This window comes from Rhincodon typus, chromosome 4, assembly GCF_021869965.1.
Source record: "Rhincodon typus isolate 14 chromosome 4, sRhiTyp1.1, whole genome shotgun sequence".
Lineage (NCBI taxonomy): Eukaryota > Metazoa > Chordata > Chondrichthyes > Orectolobiformes > Rhincodontidae > Rhincodon > Rhincodon typus.
Genome location: NC_063335.1, coordinates 3,899,732 through 3,919,799, shown reverse-complemented (window position 1 = coordinate 3,919,799; position 20,068 = coordinate 3,899,732). Strand labels below are relative to the sequence as shown.

At 39.0% G+C, this 20,068-nt stretch overlaps 1 protein-coding gene across 1 annotated transcript in view; it reads left to right on the top strand.

The window, feature by feature from the left end:
* The window catches only part of ppp1r17 (protein phosphatase 1 regulatory subunit 17), a 33,676-nt gene extending 20,261 nt beyond the window's left edge, over positions 1-13,415 (top strand). The window contains exons 3-4 of the mRNA XM_020517656.2: positions 15-176; positions 13,223-13,415. Coding sequence (XP_020373245.1) covers positions 15-176; positions 13,223-13,284 — 224 coding nt within the window. The 3' untranslated portion in view covers positions 13,285-13,415. The remainder of the gene's footprint in view (positions 1-14; positions 177-13,222) is intronic.
* Positions 13,416-20,068: the final 6,653 nt, after the last annotated feature.

The window sequence follows — 20,068 nt, the reverse complement described above, 5'->3', positions numbered from 1 at the left end:
TTTCTTTCTGACAGATGATCTTTCGAACCTCTCAGAGCAGCTAATAAAAACCTGTGAAGTAAATGAAGAGCGTGAGAAACAAAAGGCTACAGATGAGTCAAAGGATGTTGAGGCTGAACAGAAAAAGCCAAGGAGAAAGGATACTCCTGTGCAATATGTACCTCCTCTCATCCCAGGTACTGGAGCATTGAAATGAATGTAATTTATTCTCGAGTCCATCATTAGAATAGAAATATTTTATTGTTCACTCATGGGATACGGGCAACACTGGCTGAGCCAGCATTTATTGCCCATCCCTAGTTACCCTTGAGAAGGTGGTGTTGAGCTGTCTTCTTAAACTGCTGTAGCCCACAGGCTGTAGGTTGTCCCACAATGCCATTAGGGAGGGAATTTCAGAATTTTGAGAATATGTAAATCCTGCCCTCTCTACAAAAGCAAGCACAAAGGAATAAAGTGCTTCCGTACATAACTATACTGCTATTTGCTGTGCAATAATGTGTGTCTGCTTCCCCGGCAGTCTTATAGTGTATGAATTTCCAGATTGAGTCTGATCGATAGAGGAACTAACCGGTTGGAGGAAGAGTTCCATCTGATCCCTTGCATTACAGGGCTGGGCTTGCAGTAATTTTTCTAGTTCTATAATTATTAAGTAAATGTGTCCTAGATGTGCACAGAAATCCACATGCTATGCAACATTAAAAGCATCAGCTTGTAGGCTTGGTGAATCACACTGAATTTATTATCTGATAACAGAGTGTGTTCTCACGAGCTGGATTGCCTTTATTAATACAAATCCTCTCGTTCAATGGAACTGCTTCAATTTATTGATGCAAAGGTCAAAGGTTGCACTTGTTGCAAACGTCCTTCAGTTGCTGCCCACAAGTGCCAATCATTAAAGGATAATAACACGTACACAAATTTCCAATTTATCCTGTTCAGAGTCAAAGTAATACCAACTCAATGCAATCCAGCTCAAATAAAGTCTTCATTCATTGAAAGCATTTGTTATTATTGTTTTCTTCCAATGCTGAAGGAAACTTTGAGGAACATTTCTGACAAAATACTCTCCCAGTCCAAAACATAATATGATGTATTTCAGTTCCCCTCCGAGTCACAGTGATAATCTTACAAGGTCATTGTCCTCAAGCAGCTCCATTGACACTAATAGGATGGGGCACTTTAATATGGCTCAAGAGCCAATATCAATCTGCTCAATGAGCTGCTACTGCATACTTACCCAGTAGGAGGCTTTGCAGCTCATTCTTGATTCTCTCCAAAATGCTGGATCCTGTTAGATCAATGATATTGCTGATCCACATCAGAAGGCCTGAGTGAAATTGGAGGCTATAAATCTTGGTCTTTACAACAATTAAATCATACTTAAAATGGAAAGAGTCAGTATATAAAACTGCCTGGGAAGCATCTTGCTCTTTAACACTTACAACTGGAGAATGCCATGACTAGACATGTCCCAACACTATGGACATTTTGCCTGCATTGTGAGAGTCTGTTGCCATGGATGAACCAACCATGGGTAACCAAGGAAGTTAAGGAGAGTATTAAGCTGAAAGAAAACGCATATAATGAGGCACAAGTCAGTGATAGCCTTGAAAAGTAGAATAAATTCAGAATCCAGCAAAGGAGGCCTACAATGATTATAATGAGAGAGCAAATAGATTGTAAGGGCAAACTAGCGAGGAACATAAATTAAATTAAAGCACAGAACTGTGGATGTTGGAAATCTGAAGCAAAACAGAAATTGCTGGAGATAATAGGACATCTGGTAGCATCTGTGGAGACAAAGCAGAATTAATGTTTCAAGTCCAGTGACCCTTCTTCAGAAGTCAGAGTGGAATATAAAAACTGGCAGTAAGAGCTTCTCTATACACATAAAAAGGAAGGGAGATGTCAAAGTGAACATAGGCCACTTAGAAAATGAATCTGAGGACATGGTTGTGGAGAACAAGAAAATAGCAGAGGAGTTAAACAGATATTTTATATTAGTCTTTATGGTGAAAGATACTTTGAACTTCCCATTAATACTAAAGAATAGTGGGGAGGAATTAAGTACTATCATCATCACAGAGAAATATTATTGGACAAACTAATGGATCTGAAAACTGACAAGTTTTGCGTCCTCGCATCCTAAAAGAGATAGTGAGTGCATTGGTTGTAATTTCCCAAACATCCTTGGATTCTGGAACAGTAACAGAGGATTGGAAAACTGCTAATGTGACAGCCCTATTCAAGAACGGAGGGAGGAAAAAGCAGGTAACTATAGCCTGATGAGGCTAACATTTATGGTTGGTGAAGTATTGGAACCAATTATTTAGGAAGTAAGAGCAAAAAATTTGGAAAATCATAAATTAATCAAGCAGAGTCTTTATGTCTTCATGAGAGGGAACCCATGTCTGACTAATTCATTGGAGTTTTTTGAGGAAATCTGAACCAAAGTGGATAGAACAGAACCAATAGAGCTGTTATACTTGGACTTCCAGAAGGCATTCAACAAGGTACCTCACAAGGTTCAGTCATAAGATAAGAACCTGCAGTGTTGGAGGTGGTATATTGGCATGGGTAGAGAATAGGCTAATGGGCAGTAAACAATGAATGGAGGTAAAGGGTTCTTTTTCAGGTTGGTGGCCTTGACCACCGGGGTTTCATTGTGATCAATACTGGGATCACAACTATTTACAATATATCTTAATGACTTCAAGAAAGGAAGTGAATGTACTGTAGCCAGATTTGCAGATAACACAAAAATAAATGGAAAGTCAGGTTGTGAGAGAGATACAAACAGTTCACAGAGAAATATTGATAGGCTAAGTAAGTGGGTAAAAAGTTGCAAATGGAGTACAATGTGGGAAAATGTGAAGTTGTTCATTTTGGAAAGGAGAATAAAAGAACAGTGTTATTTAAATGGAGAAAAACTGCAGAAAGCTGCAACACAAAGTGACTTGGGTGTACTTCTGCATGAGACGCAGAAAGCTAGCATCCATGTGCAGCAGGTAATCAGGAAGGCAATTGGAATGTTGACCCTTTTTTCAAGGAGATTGGAGTATAAGAGTAAGGAATTCTTATTGCAATTGTACAAGGTGTTGGTGAGATCACACATGGAGTACTGTGGGCTGTTTGGTCCCCTTATTTAAGAAAAGATATTATTTCACTGGAGGCATTTCAGAGAAGGTCCATGAGGATAATCCCTGGTATGGAGGGATTGTCTTATGAGCAAAGATTAAACAGGTTTAAACTCTACTCATTGGAACTTAGAAGAATGAGAGGTGAAACATATAGGATTTGTAAGCGACTTGACAGGGTAAATGCTCAGAGGATGTTTCATGGGAGAGTCTAGGAAAAGAGGGCATAGGCTCAGAATAAAGGGGCACCAATTTAAGACTGAGTTGAAGAGGAATTTCTTCTCTCAAAGCGTATGAGTCTTTGGATCTCCTTGCCACAGAGAGCTGTGTGGTCTGAGTCTTTGTGTATGTTTAAAGCTAAGAAAGATAGATTCTTGATCAGTAGGGGAATCAATGGTTATGGGGAAAGGGCAAGAAACCCGACATGAGGAGTGTTGGATTAGCCATGATCCAACAGAATGGCAGAGCAGGCTTGAGGGGCCGAATGGCCTAATCCTGTTCCTGTTTCTTATGGCCTTGTGGTGGCTTCACCAAATAAACCTTGGCAGCCTCCTTAATTAGTGTTGTGGTACAGGGCACTATGTTCCCAATGGCAGTTATGGCCTTGCAAGAAAGGCAGTACAAGTGTGCTACTCCACTCTTCAGGTCAGATCTGCCTCCTGGCATTAGTTTCTCCCCAACCAATCCTACCTCTTCTTTGAAGGCCCCTCTACAGGTTGTTGTAGACTTAGCAATAATTATCGCAATTGGTGGCACTGATGAGGCAGCCAAACAACCAATCCTCTGATTGGGTCTACAGCTCTTGGGACTAAACTACTTTCCTCAATAGGATGACAGCCCTGATGGTGGCTTGTTAAATGAACACCATAAGTAAATTGCTACCCCGGGATCTCACCACATTCCAAAGTGAGGTCATCTCTGAGTTCACTAATGGGACTCAACCAACATGAAGAAAATTCAGTCCTTCTCCCTTGACATTAAATTCAATCATCAGAGTTTGTAACATCAAAGTACTGGCAAATTCTTGACTCCCGATATGTTAATATCTCAATGAAAGACCTGATTGACTTGTGTATCACCTCAACTGTTGGCCACCAGGATACACAGGCTTTGTGTAGACCACTTGGTTTTTCTTTCATCTCCTAAGGGAGTTGTGCAATTTTTGATTTGACCTGAATCATACAACCAATCAGGAGAATAATATGCATCAATTGTTTGCTCATGGTTGCCTACTGTTTGCACTTTGGTTAAGGATAGCTTGGCATTTTAATGATTATAATGGTTTCAATTTTAATTCCTGTGTTGTTGTACATAAGCTTCCTCCCTTAATTGGCTTATAACAAGTGTAATTTTTTTACACACCCGCTTTTGAAGTTATAATACTCAAAGAGGCACATGAACAAATGGTTCATTTGTATTTTATCCATCAATTGCAAATCTGTTTAAATGAATGAGTTTTATTATATTTTTTAAAAATAGGAAAATTGAAAATTGGTGAAAGGATTGGAAAGACAATGGTATGCACCGATCATTCTTTTAATCTTCAGTAATATCTGGAGTTAATTTGTGATCAGACACTCTCAAAGCAAACTGGAGAACTGAAACATTTTAGCAGTACCGCTGATCATGACTCCCTTCAAGTATGACATCCCTGTGAAAGATGAACTATGTTTCCTTTAAGTGACGCTGGCGCAGAAAGAAAAAAATGCATGGTATCTGTGAGACAGCACAAAATTGAATTAAGCTGTTATTAACTTCACACAGATTTTTCTAAAGAATGTAATCATGGGTTCGTGCTACTTGTAATCCAACATCTTTGGCAGTACCATCTCATTTATCCCAAAGACAAAAAAACACTGCTTAAGCAGCTGCTGCAACTTAGTTCTCTGTAGATAGCTGTACTGTACTAGCTATGTTTGCAATTGAAGAAGTCCCGCATCTCTCATGACATGTATTTTACTTTCATTTCATTTAATTTATGGAACTAATTTTATTTAAATGCTCTGGAATTGCATTTCAAGGGAATTAGACAATTCAGGAACAGACGGGATGATACCACAACGAATAAGAGAGAGACGGCAGAAACATTAGATAATTATTTTGCTTCGGCATCAACTAGAGAGTTTGAATGGGTTAGTCATGACATTGAATAATGAGATGAGCTTTAAGAAAAGTGCATTTAACATTAAAAGTGATGTGTTGAATAAACTGAATAAATTCAAAGAAGAGAGTTGACAGCTGTGAATGAGAAATAAGCATACTTTCAGTATCCCAAGCAAAGCATACTTCCCCATTTGTACGTCATGTGATTTGCAGTGAGATTTCCTTAGAAGCTCACAGGATGCTACTTTCTATGGAATGTATGATGGTTGGAGAGGAGGCCTGGTGGGAAACATTGCTAGACGAAGGAATTTCCTATGGCATGGTGGAGGGCACAGGCCTAAGAGAAAGATGGCTGTCTCCATTCCATTACTGTCTCCACAAATCTGAAACTGACAGCACAATGACATGGATCAACCTTGCCATTCTGAGAAAAAAACCTAAGACACCGCCAGCTACGACACCAACACCAAAAGGAGCAGGAAACAGCAACAGACCAGACTTGCAGAGGCCCAACTGCCTGTGCAAGAGGAACAATGTAGATGGTGCATGTTGGCCTGAAATCAAATGCATCCAAACACATTGATGCAGCAATTGACAGATGACAAGCAGGCGTTGTAGAAGACGCCTCAGGATGTCCCAGGAAATTATGTCTTACAGCTGTCACAACATGTACATTCTCGAACACTCACTGATGCCTGCATCTTTCAATGCTACTCAACTCATTCAGAGATGGTTGGTAAGTGATAAGGGTTAATCTTTGAATCTTGGCTCATGATGCCAGCCAGTCATCCTCAGACTGAATGTGAAGAGAGGAACATGCCTCCACAAAGGCCATTGTGGAGCAGATCGTGGGCCATATGAAGATAAGGTTCAGGTACCTGGACTATGCAGGCAGTTCAGGAAGGATAGCCCAGACAGAGCATCCTTATCACAGCGGTCTGCCAAATCCTCCATAACCTTATTTGGTAACGAGGGAATATCTTGGAAGTGGAAGATAGAGGAAGAGATGGATGAGTTAGAGGGATCCTTTAAAGAAGAAGCTGAAAGTGAGGATGCAGAGATAGCCCAGGAGGGTTCTCACAGACTCCAGGATGACAGGACTATGGTCTCAATGAGCCACAGTAGCAAGTGAAAATCTCATAGTTAACCACTTCCAGGAGGACTCCCTGAACGGGAGGTTACTGTGGGCTTGTTGCAACATAGCTCATTGACTGAGAAGAATTTCATTTTGCATTATTTTTCACAATAAAGCTTACTTATTTTTAAATTTGTGAAATGATGCAATAACTTTATGCGGCAGGAAAATTAAATCACAAACCTAGGTTTTGTAGCAACTGCGAATGCTTATTGATGCTACACAGTTGGTGCTCCCATGAACAGATGTTCGTAGAGGGTTACAATACTCTCAGATAGCTCACCGTTTAGGAGAAAACAGAATAGGGAACATTCACCCTGGACAAGGGCCTCATTCTGTGACATTCTACATGATCTCATTAATCATATTCTTACTTCCCTATCTTTACAGTGCTATGAAAGATTCCCCACTATCTGCCTATGCGGGACATGGTGTATGCCTGTCCCAGGCTCACTATCCTGCTGGTGAACTCATCAGATCAAATGTGTATGACTGAATGCTACCCACTGGAGGTTTGAGTGCAAGGCAATAATGTGGGGTCTATGGTTTGCAGGTCATTTGGACCACCTTATCTCCTAGCCCCAGATCAAGCAGTTCTACCTTTCTAGTTGAACTGAGATGTAGTGATCAAGGAAGTGTAGGACGCACCTGCAGATTTAGTCCTTAATTTTGCTGTCATTGTTTGAAATCTAGAGAATATCCCAAGTCAAGTGATTATATCATACTCTCTTTTCAACTTTAATCAAATAGATTCTGTTACTGTCTCTCAAGGGCATCTTCTGCTTCCAATTTCTTCCCTAATTATTAATTAGCAACCAAAGTTCTCTTTACTCCTTGCCTATCTTTTCATAACACTTTGTATCCTTTAAGGTGAAGCATCAGTCCTCACCATATTAAGCCAAGTTTCTGTTTTAACCATTATGTCTGATTATAGATATTTTAGTCAACACATTCAGAGATGTTATTTCATTCCTCTGGAGCAGGTGGGACTTGAACCTAGACATTGTGGTCAAAGATAGGGAGATTACTACTGCATCACAAAAGCCCTCATTTATAATTTGATTACACACTTGGTATTCTTAACCTGTTTGTGGTCCTTATAATCCTTCATTGTTAGCTTCTATATTAATATTATTAATAGGTATTAATTCCTTCTCTGCTAAAATCAACACTCGCTTCTCCATGCATTTTACTGCTATTTTCTTCTTGCATCTGCCAATCCACCCATCCCAACTTAGTTTAATCCCTCCCCAATCACATTAGTGCACTCATTGGAAAAATATTGGTCCCAGTCCTGTTCACGTACAACCTCCCTGGACTGACCTATCCCATCCCTAACTCCCCACCTACACTCACCTTTACTGGCTCCACCCCCGCCTCTTTGACCTGTCTGTCTCCTCTCCACTTATCTTCTCGTTTATCCATCTTCTATCCGCATCCCCCTCTCTCCCTATTTATTTCAGAACCCCCTTCCCCTTCCCCATTTCTGAAGAAGGGTCTAGGCCCAAAACATCAGCCTTCCTGCTCCTCTGATGCTGTGTTCATCCAGCTCTACACCTTATCTGATGTAAAGCCTGCTCATTTTAAGTAGGTGCCCCAGAACTGCTCCCATAGTCCCAAGATTCTGAAGCCACCTTCTTGCATTATGGTTGAAGCCTCATGCACTGATTCTTTCTATTTTCCTATTTTTCACTCTTGCTAGTGTGTGGCACTGGGAATAATTCAGAGTTTGCTACCTTTGAAGAGCTACTTTTTAACTTCCCCCAGCTCCCAAAATTCTGATTGTATGACCTCAATACCAGTCCTCCCTCTGTTGTTGTTGTTACTGAAGTTTACTGCAACTAGACAACTGATAGTACATTGCCTTCCACCTACAGAATATTCTGCACTCTTTCTGTGATGTCCCTTACTCTAGCTCCATGCAGTAATACATAATGCAGATCGCAAGATGACAGTTACAGGAAAACCTGTATGGTCCTACCTTTGGAATATTCTGTAATGCTTGCATTTCTCCATTTTGAGGTTGCCCCTGTGCAGTTCCTTGCCCATTCTGAAATTGTTAGGACTGTACTCCTTTCAAGGTATTGTGTTCAATGCTGAATATGAGTTTGAGAATGGCACAGGCCCTGAAGAATCCTGGTCTTCCTGGTCTTCTGACGGACATTCATCTATGATCCTGAACTCTCTGTTCCTGTGAAATGACCATTTTCTGACCCTACAATCTAGAATATTCTCAGCCTCCCTGATGATTCATAGCCACTGCACACCCTGTTGAAAACTTTGAGCATGAACTGGAGCAGCTGGGTACACTTCCTATGAACATGAATACCCGAGACTTTTGAAATACCATAAAGTTGTAACATGGTACAGGAATTGGAAGTGACTACTCATCAATGCACAGTCATAATCTGAAACAAAATCTTCAGTGCTGTTTTTAGAATCTACTTAGGATCATGTTTAAACTAATAATTTTAACTATTGCATCTAGGTTTTAAGTCATAGTCTCTCACTATCTCACACTCTCTCTTGGATCCCCCCTCCTAATTTTTTAAAATAGTAAGAGGACCATTTCCCTCACTGCTGAAAATTCACTCATGAACCTTATTCCCTGAACTTGTATTCATAGAATTTATTTCACATATTTGCACTCTCTACTGTTTAGAAACAATGTGCGATTGTCAGAAGATTACTGTGAAGACAACTGTTCAGAATTTGCCAAAGTGATGGTTGCCAGTTGAAAACTGCAAGGCACTCACTTTTCCAAGAGATCATTACACTTTCTCTGGCACAGGGTCCAGTTCCTTGGAGTAATGTACTCATGTCACCACTTGTGTATTATCAAGGTTGCTGTACATCTGATTTCTGACACCAGTTCTTATTCCAGTGATTTACAGAACATTGTAGAACTTAAGTATCAATATATATATGTTATTTAAAGGTTGCTCAAGTCTTTTTAGAACCTTCTGGCTCAATGTGTAGAGTAAGCCACTTGACTCTCCAATTCAGATTAATGAACAGATGATGTAAGGCAAGCAAATTTCCATTAAACAATGTACCCAGTACCAATGCTGGCTATTAACAGCCTCAGTGACTTTCTTGGTTGGACTAGCTGGCCTTCCCCTGCCTTCTTCAGAGAAGGGAATTTCTTTCCATACCCTAATAACATGAATCATTATCTCTGGAAAGAGTGTGTGAACAGAGGAGGCACATCACCCTCTAAGAGTGAGTTTTGGGATGGATTCTTGAACACTTAGTCCCTGATAGAACATTTTCAGGCCAGAAGCCTGATTTCCCAAGGGACCAGAGTGTGGGCACAACAGTACTTGGTGTTTTGCAGCTACAACTACAATAAAATGGAGAGGAGCTCAAGCAACTAGAAATAGGCAAAATTTAAAATTATGGTTATTAGCTTAGGAGTCTGTGATGACCCCTGCAATGTGCCCCCAGTGGAATCACTAATTAATCTCCTTTAAAGCTCATTGAGTATGAGTTTGCTTGGTCACAGGCAATGCCTGCCCATCTGGAACTCATCACCTGAGCCCTTGCTCCAGAGGTGTGTAATAACATTTCTGAACAAGTTGATTAGAAAAATAGGTTAAATAAATACCAAATAAGGTAGACCCAGGAATGGGTCTGCAGCACTGCCTGTCCCAGGCCAGGACAACCTATGTATGCCACAAGCACTGGATCTATTTTGGTGTTCAATAATAAATAATATTCCTTTCCAGTCAGGCTTCCTGAATTATTAGAGTTGCATTCCTGCAATGTGTAACTCTGTAAATAAATATGCACTTCTATAAAGGCTGGTTCCAATTTTATCCTTCACAAAGTGACTTTTCAGATTTGAGGATCATAATATTGGTAGCATAATGTTTTAATGAAGATCTACAGCTTGGGTTGTGGTTGGAGTTGTTGGTTGGTTCACTGAGCTGACTGGTTTTCGTGCGAATGTTTTGTTTCCCTTCTAGGTAATATCTTTAGCGCTGTCTAGCCTTTGTTGAAGCACTGTTGTTCTGTCCCGCTCTGAATTTATATGGTCCGGTCTATAATGGCAGGTAGTCCTGTTTCCAGTTTTGTACCATAGTGGTATGTAGATGGAGTCTATTTCAACATGTTTGTTTATCACAGTGGTGGTTTAAAACCAGGCTTCCAGGATTTCTCACAAAGCCCGAGAATTCCTGGAGGCCTGGTTTTCAACCATTGGTTCGATAAACAAACATGTTGAAATAGACCCCATCTACATACCACTACAGTACAAAACTGGAAAGAGCACTACCCACCATGCCAGACCGGACAACATAAATTCAGAGCGTGAAAGAACAAAAGTGCTTCGACAAAGGCTAGACAACATTGAAAATGTCACCTAGAAGGGAAACAAAACATTCGCACGAAAACCAGTCAGATTGGTAGCATAGAATGGTTACTTCAGGGGAAGGTTAAAAATTATAATAGGGAAAAAAATGCCTTCAGACAGTAAACTAAACATATACTAGCCATTGTGAAAACTGCTATATGACAGGTATGATTGTCCACCAATGTTTTCAGAATATAATGCTCGTTAGAAAAGTGAAGTTGTTATATCCGGATATAGTTATTTCCCTAACAGGATTACAAAGGAGAAACAAGATTCAACCTTTCTGCAAGAAATAAATTTAAAGCATCTTGTCAGATGAATACACGCCAACAATGTAGGAACAGCAACATAGTTCCAAATCAGTGTGTGGTTTAGAGAAGAATTGGCAGCTCATGATGTTCCTTTGTATTTGCTGCCCTTCCAGCTGGTAGAGGTCATGAATTTAGAAGGCATTTTACAGTAACCTTGATAAGTTACTGCAGTGCACCTCGTACATTGTACACACTGCTACCAATGTGTGAGAGTGGCAAAGGGAAGTGAGTTTTGTAGGTTGTAGATAGAGTGCTAAGCAAGTAGGCTGCTTTATTCTAGATGTTATTGAGTTTTTTGAGAATTGGTGGAACTGCTCCCATCAGGTAAGTGGAGAGAATTTCATCACACTTCTGACTTGTGCCTTGTAGTTGGTGGACCATCAGTGGGAAGACATTGAGTTATTCAGTACAATGACAGGTTTTAAAACAAATGGTTATTAAGAGCATAAGAGATTGAAGCTGGACTTGACCATATAGTACAGCAAGCCTGCTCTTTTATTCAATATGATCATGATTGATCTTGAACTTCACTTCCAATTTCCCAACCCCTCTCTATATCCTTTGACTCCCTGAGAGACAAAGTAGCAATCTCGCCTCTAACTACTTTAAATGATGGAACATCTACAATCCTCTGGGATAGGGAATTGTATAAATTTATCACGCTCTGAGCGAAGATATTTCTCCTTATCCCCATCCTAAATGATTGGCCCTTTATTGTGATTCCCCACTGGGGGGAAACAAAATCTTAATATTTTCCCTATCAAACCTCTTCATAATCTTGTGTGTTTCAATGACAACATCTCTCTTCTTCTAAACTCCAGCGAATGTTAGCCCAATTCCTCAGCTTCTCATCACAGGACAATCCAGCAACCAATTTAGTGATCCTTTGCTACATCATCAGCATATCCTTCTTTAATTATGAAGACCAAAAACACTTTCTGGTGTTGTCTTACCAAAGCTATGTACATTTGTAAGAATGTTTTATTTATCCTTCTACTGCATTAAAGGTCAATATGTCATTTACTTTGCCAACTGCTTTGTGTACGAGGATGCTATTTATTAAACAGGTCTAGCATGTTGTTGCAATGATTTTAGTGCACAGCTAAAGACAGCTAGCATGCTTACTGATTTTGTGTACTGGTTTGCTTCTCACTTTTAGTCCACACTGATTAGTAATATTGTGAAAAAGGGAGCCAAATGTCAATCTACAGCCTCTCCACTAGTGTGTCCTCAACCATGCTTCCTCATGTGGAAACCATGTGTCATTTGGTCAACGTGCAAACAGGATGCTGAAATAGGGTGCATCATAACCATTCTGCAGGATAATGGCTATGCTGATCAGATCTTTCTGGAAGTGTAAGGTATCTCAATGCAACAACTGTTCAACCATTATCAGGATATAGCCACCAAGTCAAAAAATGTCGTACATATCACACAAGTAAGTAATGTGACATCTGTATTTGAGAGCCAGTGTGATGATAGGTATGCATTCAATACTACCAAACATTGGTGGATCATATCAAACAGTAGGTCCAATCATTGCTCACAACAAGAAAGGTACTAACTGTATTCAACCAGTCACCCTTGCAAAACACATGACAAAGTGTCCAAAATCAAATGTCATTCTGTAACTGAACAATTTTTACTAAATAATCCTGACTGAATGAAATGTTAACCTGATGACCAATTTAGGATTGTCTGCCTGGCTTAGAGGGTAGTGCACTGCCATGTACATACATTAATGCACAGGGACCTCTTTTCAAATGAAATGCGCATGGACACACACTATGCCCATTCCAATTCAATAAAGTAGGTGACAGCCATTCTCTGATAAGTTCCTGAAGGCAATGCCTTGAGCAATTAGAGTCAACTTATCTCATTTAAAATGTAAACAAAGCTTGGCAACTAACTGTCAGTCATCACTAATTGGTGCATGTTTCATGGCAATGCGTCCATCACTCAAAATCCACTTGTCAACCAGTCAGCACCCTCCCCTCTCATATAGAATAAATGTTGATTGCTCTTCATATTTCTATTTCTTGTGATTTGGCCGAATGTGTGCGAGGTGAAAAGCTTCAACAAAATCTGTCTTTTTCCAACAATACACATTTTTTAAAATTTCACTTGACTTTACGTTAGGATGGTTCACATTACTTTACATTGTTTTATGTCTTCATTCCAGGTGTAAAATTAATGAAAAAGGAGAAGCGGGCAGTATTTGCAGAAGACGATGAAAAGGACTGAGAAAAATTAAATACTTTACCATTCCACAGTGGCAGAGAGTCATTAGGGTTCCCTTGTGCTGATTTCCTTGTGTGTGTTTTTCTTTTCCCGCATTACTAAATATGTATTCATACAAACCATATTATAATCAAAGTGGATAAACATTGTTGAATTCAATTAGAAAATGACCTGTCACTGGTATAGTCAGTTGAATATTGCTGTTACATTATCATTTTCTGTACTAAACATTAGATTAAAGACGACTCTATAAAGCCTTGAAGATTGAGTCAGTCATTTAATACATCAAAATGTGTAGAAGTTCAAAATCTCTTGCCAAATTCAATAATCATACTATAATGGTGCATGGTAGGTTAATTATAATTTTCAATCCCTTAGTTGTTGAAATAGCTCAGTCCTTAAAAGCAAAGTGAACATAAAAGAGACCAGCTTTATACAAGTGTTCACATGTATTACATTATTTTATCCAGTAGCTGTCTCTCCTACTTTATTCAGTATTGAAAATCTGATATAAGTGGGTCAGTTGGATACTCTGGTTTGATTATTATAATTTTTTTCAAAATTCAGAAACCTTTTAAAATTTTAGAAAAAATAACTGTACAGTTGCAAGGCCTCTCTGATTGAAACTTCATAAAGCTTTTGGAAAACGTGGCTGAGATAATTGGACATCTTGTCAGGTAATTTCAAAGAATTCATTGCATTGATATCTTGGGTGCTTACTCAGCTATGTCATATGATCTTATTATGAATGTCAGGCTGAGTTCCAAGCCTTACTAATAGTCTTAGGCCAGCAGGAGTTACTGACATAGCTGTGGCTGGGCTGTGGGCTTTGTTTTATGAATAGATATGTGACTAAATGATTAAATGTTTTGAAGAGGTTGTCTTTGTTTTGACAGATGAATTAGTGATATACATAAGGGCAATTTCAATGCTTATGTTTTTGATTAGCAGTGTAATGAGCTTCAAAAGGAGCATTGTATTTTCTTTTCAAGAGAAATTTGTACAGCATTGTAAAGACTGTCCAGTGTTATTATATGGCTCGTTGAGTTCTGTGCATGCAATATTTATTTTATTTTTTTCATGGGATATGGGGATTGCTGGCAAGGCCAGTATGTATTTTTATGCCTAATTGGATTTGAGTAGCTTACTTAGGGATATTTCAGATTGTGCCAAGGAAGTTGATTTGGCTCAAGCTGATTTGATTTTTTGCTGTTAAAAACTAAGACTTGCTTTTTGCTGCTTCCATGAGCTGATGAAGGTTTGTGTTGTGCTCGTGTTTGGCTTCCCCAAGAACTGCACAATCATCTGTGATACTGAATCAATCTGACACATTCTCTACCATATGATTCATATGTTGTTAGAATATATCTCAGCTATAATAGATAATCAAAAGGTAATATTGAGAAAACAGTATCTCCTGAAAGGTGTTCTAAAAGTTGCCTGTTCCTGTGCCCCTTGGGAAAAATGTATTGACAAATATTTATTCTTAGCATCAAGCTTGGTAAACTGCTTCACACCTTTCAGGGTAGGAAGTCTGTGTGGGCATCTTTTTAGTGCAATCTTCAGTTGTCTTGCATGTGAAGATACATGTGGAGTACCATCTTTCTTCAAAACACAAGGACTAGAGCTTCCCCAATCAGCTCAGCTTGGTTGATGATGTTATCTTGTACCGTGGAATCCCAATCCAGCTTGTGCATATCCTAGAGATAGTGTGAACTGCCGATGCTGGAGTCAGAGATAATACAGTGTGGAGCTGGATGAACACAGCAGGCCAGGCGGCATCAGAGGAGCAGGAAAGCTGACATTTTGGGTCAGGACAATTCTTCAGAAAATGTCAGCTTTCGGGCTCCTCTGATGCTGCCTGGCCTGCTGTGTCCCTCCAGCTCCACACTGTGTTATCTGTGCATACCCTATATGTGAACATTGCAATTACAACAAGGGCCAATGGTTATCATTTTTCAGGTGTAATACAACATCTCCCTTAAATTTTAGCCCAATGTCCTCTTATAGAACATAGTTTACAAATGTCATGAAATGTTGAACAATATTTGGTGGAGAAGACCTATCACATCTTATACACATTTGGCCAGTTTGCTGTTCTTGTTGATGGCTGTAATATTAGTTGCAGAGTCATGCACTTCTCGATGATGCTGGGCTGTTAAAACTGCTTCAAACTTGTGTCTTCTTCTAGTTGTGTGTTGACAGTGAAGTCTTTAGGTTTGTCAAGAAGTGCCTATTAGAATAATTTGATAATTGCAGAGGCAATGACCAGTTCCAACACCTTGCAGGTAAGTTAGATTCCGAGAAATCACACTCTGTTTCTTTGTATCAACATCTGCCAATGAGTTGGTTAATATTTTTACCTGGTTGTTAGTGGTATGACATGAACTCAAACCTGTGAATTGACCCTGGCCTGAAAGTTATGGGTCTTGGAAAATCTTATTTGGATCTTTGTAATCGTCACTTAAAATACTGGAGAGTATAATTCTTCACAATTCTTCATTCCAGGATGTTAAAGCCTATTTTTCTTAAATTAAGATCTGTTGGTCTACAAAGTGAATTTTCATTCTTTCCTTCAAACATTTGAAATTAAGGCAGAATGTCATTGCAAGAGTCCTGGATCAAACAACAGCTACAAAGCTCAAAATTATGACACAGCCTCATTGGAGCATGTCAGGTAGATCATGGAGAGCTGGAGGCATTGGGCTCATATAAGTTGTATTTTTCAAAGCTGATGTAATCAGCTGTTGCTTCAGATGGACACTAGGGCCATGCAATTTTTTGCTTTATTGTGGAGACAGATTAAAATTCAGAGGCCTTTCATAACCCAAGCAAAAGTTTTGATATCCTTGCAGCTACCAAATCGGAACAAAGTTATTTTGTCTGTCACTGTCTCTACTGCCATTTGATGTGTATATTTTTATACTTTAATAGCACCTGCATCACCAAAATCTGTTATATATTGGGAGGAATTTGTAAAGAAAAACAGACACCAACATGGCCATTTCATAATGTTTAATGACATCACCATATACTGAACATGCTAATAACAAGAATCTATAGAAAGGGAACTGATATAATGAAGTATTTACTGACTTAGAAACTTCAAAAATGAATTTAAAAGTCTGTGAATATTCATAATTGACAAAATAACAACTAATTTTCTTTCTTCATACTGTATCTATAAATCAAGTCCGGCAACTGTTTATTCATTCTGCTGTGAACCTACACTTAAATAGGTGGGTGAGGCGGGGTAGTGATTTCTTGGCAGGGTGGTCTTATAATGGCTACCATTATTGCTCCACTTCAGGCAGAATGAATATGAAGGGATATATTATTTGTTTCTCCAAATCAGAACATTCTGGTTTCATTGACTGCTGTTAGGAACTGAAGATAAAGGCAAGACATCTCAGAATCAGGCCACCATCTTAGCCCAATCTTTTCATTAATGCATTACACAACATATTTCTTTACAGGAACATTCAAAGCTAGTTCATCTCTATCTGCGTAGATGATGGCAATTACAGGCAAATTCACACAATCAGATATGTATAAAGACTTTGCCAACATTGAGATCCCGTCTTCTTTTGTATTTGAAGGATTACTTGTGGATGGCTGTTTTATCTTTAATCTTAATACTCATGATTTTTTCAGTTGGGAATGTAAGAACTTTTTACATCATTCATCTATGAATGTCTCTTTTTCTTTCCATCCGTGTTTTGATGAGATATTAGTGGGTAATATCTCAGTACCTCAATCACGATCTAGATCTCTATTAATTTCTCCTTTATTTATCACAGTATGTATTTATGGAAGTGATGATGGTGTGGTGGTAATGACATTGGACTAGTAATCCAGTAACCCAGGGCAATGCCCTGGGAGTATGGGTTCCTAAGCAGCTGGTACAATTTATATTGTGTTAATAAATTTGGAAACACTAGTGTCAGTAATGATGAATATAACAGCTATCAACTATCATCAGTTATTGTAAAATCCCACCTGGTTCACTAAGTAGGGAGTTCTGCTTTTCTTACACATGTGACTCCAGATCAAAGCAATGTGGCTAACTCTTAACTGCCTTATTCAATGGCAAGCCAATCAACTTATGAGCAATAAGTGATGACCTTGCCAGCAATATTCACATCACATGAATCATATGCTTGATTTGAATGTTATTTTTTCACTAGAGGGATTTAAGCAAAGGTACCTTCAATGTTAAGTATTCTTCTCAACATATCAAATAGACTTTGCTGCAAATAATTAAAATATGCAGAAGACATGGGTGCAATAAGTGAAGAAGGCAAAGTGAGGTTAGCAAATTGGATAGAGACATTTCAGAAAAAAGAATTAATGTAGATAAAGATGAAATGTTATAGTTGAGATACATATATATATACTAAATGGAAAAAGCATAAAGAAGATGTGGGCCAGCAACACTAAGGATTTCAGATGTACAGATATTTAAAGCTGAAAAAATAAGCTGATATGTTGGTTCAAAAAAAATCCTATATGAATATGATTCTAGGCTTCACAAATAATGACCTAGACAAGAGTGAATACTAAACCAATATTATTGACTGCAAGTAGGGTGGTTTTAGGTACTTTAGGAAAGAAGTTATGGCGATGAAAAGGGCAGAAGAGAAGAGGAACAGGTAATAATGTAAGCCATAATTGTAAAGATTAAAAAAAAGGAGGATGTGCACAAAATCTCGATTATGAACAGCATTAGAGGTAACATTAACACAAAAACAAAAGTGAGGTTCCATGGATGTTGGAAATCTGAGATGAAAATAATAAAATGCTGCCACCATCTAATAGATAAGGCAAGCACAAAAAAGCCTTTCTCATTCAGGAAAAGGTATAAGAAATAAAAACCAAATAACACTAAAACGAAGTGGGGTAATGATTAATAAGTAGCGCAATCATTCAAAATTGTGAAAAAATAGTATCATGACAAACAGACAGGTTAGAGTTTGTTATAGATAACACAGTGTGGAGCTGGAGAAACATAGCAGGTCAGGCAGCATCGGGAAGCAGGAAAGTTGACGTTTTGGGTCGGGGCCCTTCTTCAGAAATGGTGGGGGGGGGGTGCAGATGGGATCTCAGAAATAAATAGAGAGAGGAAGGGTGTGGCTGATGAAGGTAAGTGGGATGGTGATAGGTGGGTGCAGGTAGGCAGTGGTGGGGATTGGTCAGTGAGGTGGGAGGAGGCAATGGCCTAGTGGTATTATCGCTTAATCCAGTTAATCCAGAGACCCAGATAACAGTCTGGGGTCCGAGGTTTGAACCTGTCATGGCAGATGGTGGCATTTGAATTCGATAAAATATCTGGAATTAAAAATCTAATGATGACCATGTATCCATTGTTGAATGTCAGAAAAACCCGTCTGGCTCACTAATGTCCTTTAGGGAAGGAAACTGCCATCCTTACCTGGTCTGGCCTACATGTGACTCCAGACCCACAGCAATGTGGTTGACTCTGAACTGCCCTCTGGGCAATTAGGGATGGGCAATAAATGCTGCCTAGACATTGACGCCCTCTTCCCATTAATAAATAATAAAAAAGGAGCAGATAGGTGGGAGAGAAGATGGACAGGTTGTGTTCAGGTCAAGGAGGCGGGGATGAGAGGAAGGGTTGGTCATGGGATGAGGCCGGGGGTGGAGAGATTTTGAAACTGGTAAAGTCCACATTAGATCCACCTTGAAGAGGTTAGAGTTTGTTGCCTAGTTAAGAATACCATTCACTAAGGCACATATTATGAGAAATGAAATAAATTAGATCCACAGTTTAATGGGGATGATGTAGTTCTCAACATAGTTTTCAGACAAGAGGGAAGCTCATAGTGGAAGTGTTCGTTTTAGGAACCACTGCTGTCCCTGAGAATATATTAATGAATGAGCTCTTCATGTACAAGGTCCAATTTGAAAAACTACAGATAATATGAAGCATTGAAGGCGTTGTGGAAGCATCCAGTGAGGATAATGTAGAACTTCCAATGGGCATAGACAAGCTAATGGAATGGTTTATACAAGTGACACATGAAATCTAATGTCAAGAAATGTAAGGTGATTCATTTTAGTAGGAAGAACATGAGGAGACAATATAAAATAAAGTGTACAATTTGAAAGGGGCTACACGAGCAGAGAGTGACATGGGTGTATACATGCATACATTTTTGAAGGCAACGGACATGTTAAGAACACAGGTAATAAAACATACAGTATCCTGGGTTCATCAATAGAGACATGAAGGACCAAAGCAATGAAGTTATGCTAAGTTATAATGGCATCAGAGTTTGGAATGCACTGCCTGTGAAAGTGGTGGAGGCTTAAAATGCCCAAGAAGCAACTGGATTGTTATTTGAAAAGGAACTGTGTGAGGGTTATGGGGAGAAAAAGGAGGAGTAGCACTAGGTGAATTGGTCATATGGAAAGCCAGCACAGACATAATGGGCATAATGGCCTCCATCTGTTATGTAACATTTCTGTCCTATCATTGAGATCTGGCTACAAGTTGTATATGACTGGAACCTGAATATTTCAATTTGCATGGTATTTACAACAGTCAGGGAAATTGAAATAAGAGATGAGATAATATTACCAAAAGTCACTACACAGCATTAAAAAGATTCATAAATACCCTCTTAAGGTTGTTCACATTTTCCCTACATTGTGGTGAGCAGAACTGGATGTAATACTATGTTGTGACCTAACCAAAATTTTATGGTAGATCAGCATGACATCCCTACTTTTGTACTCAGTACTTCTATTTATGAAGTTAAAAATT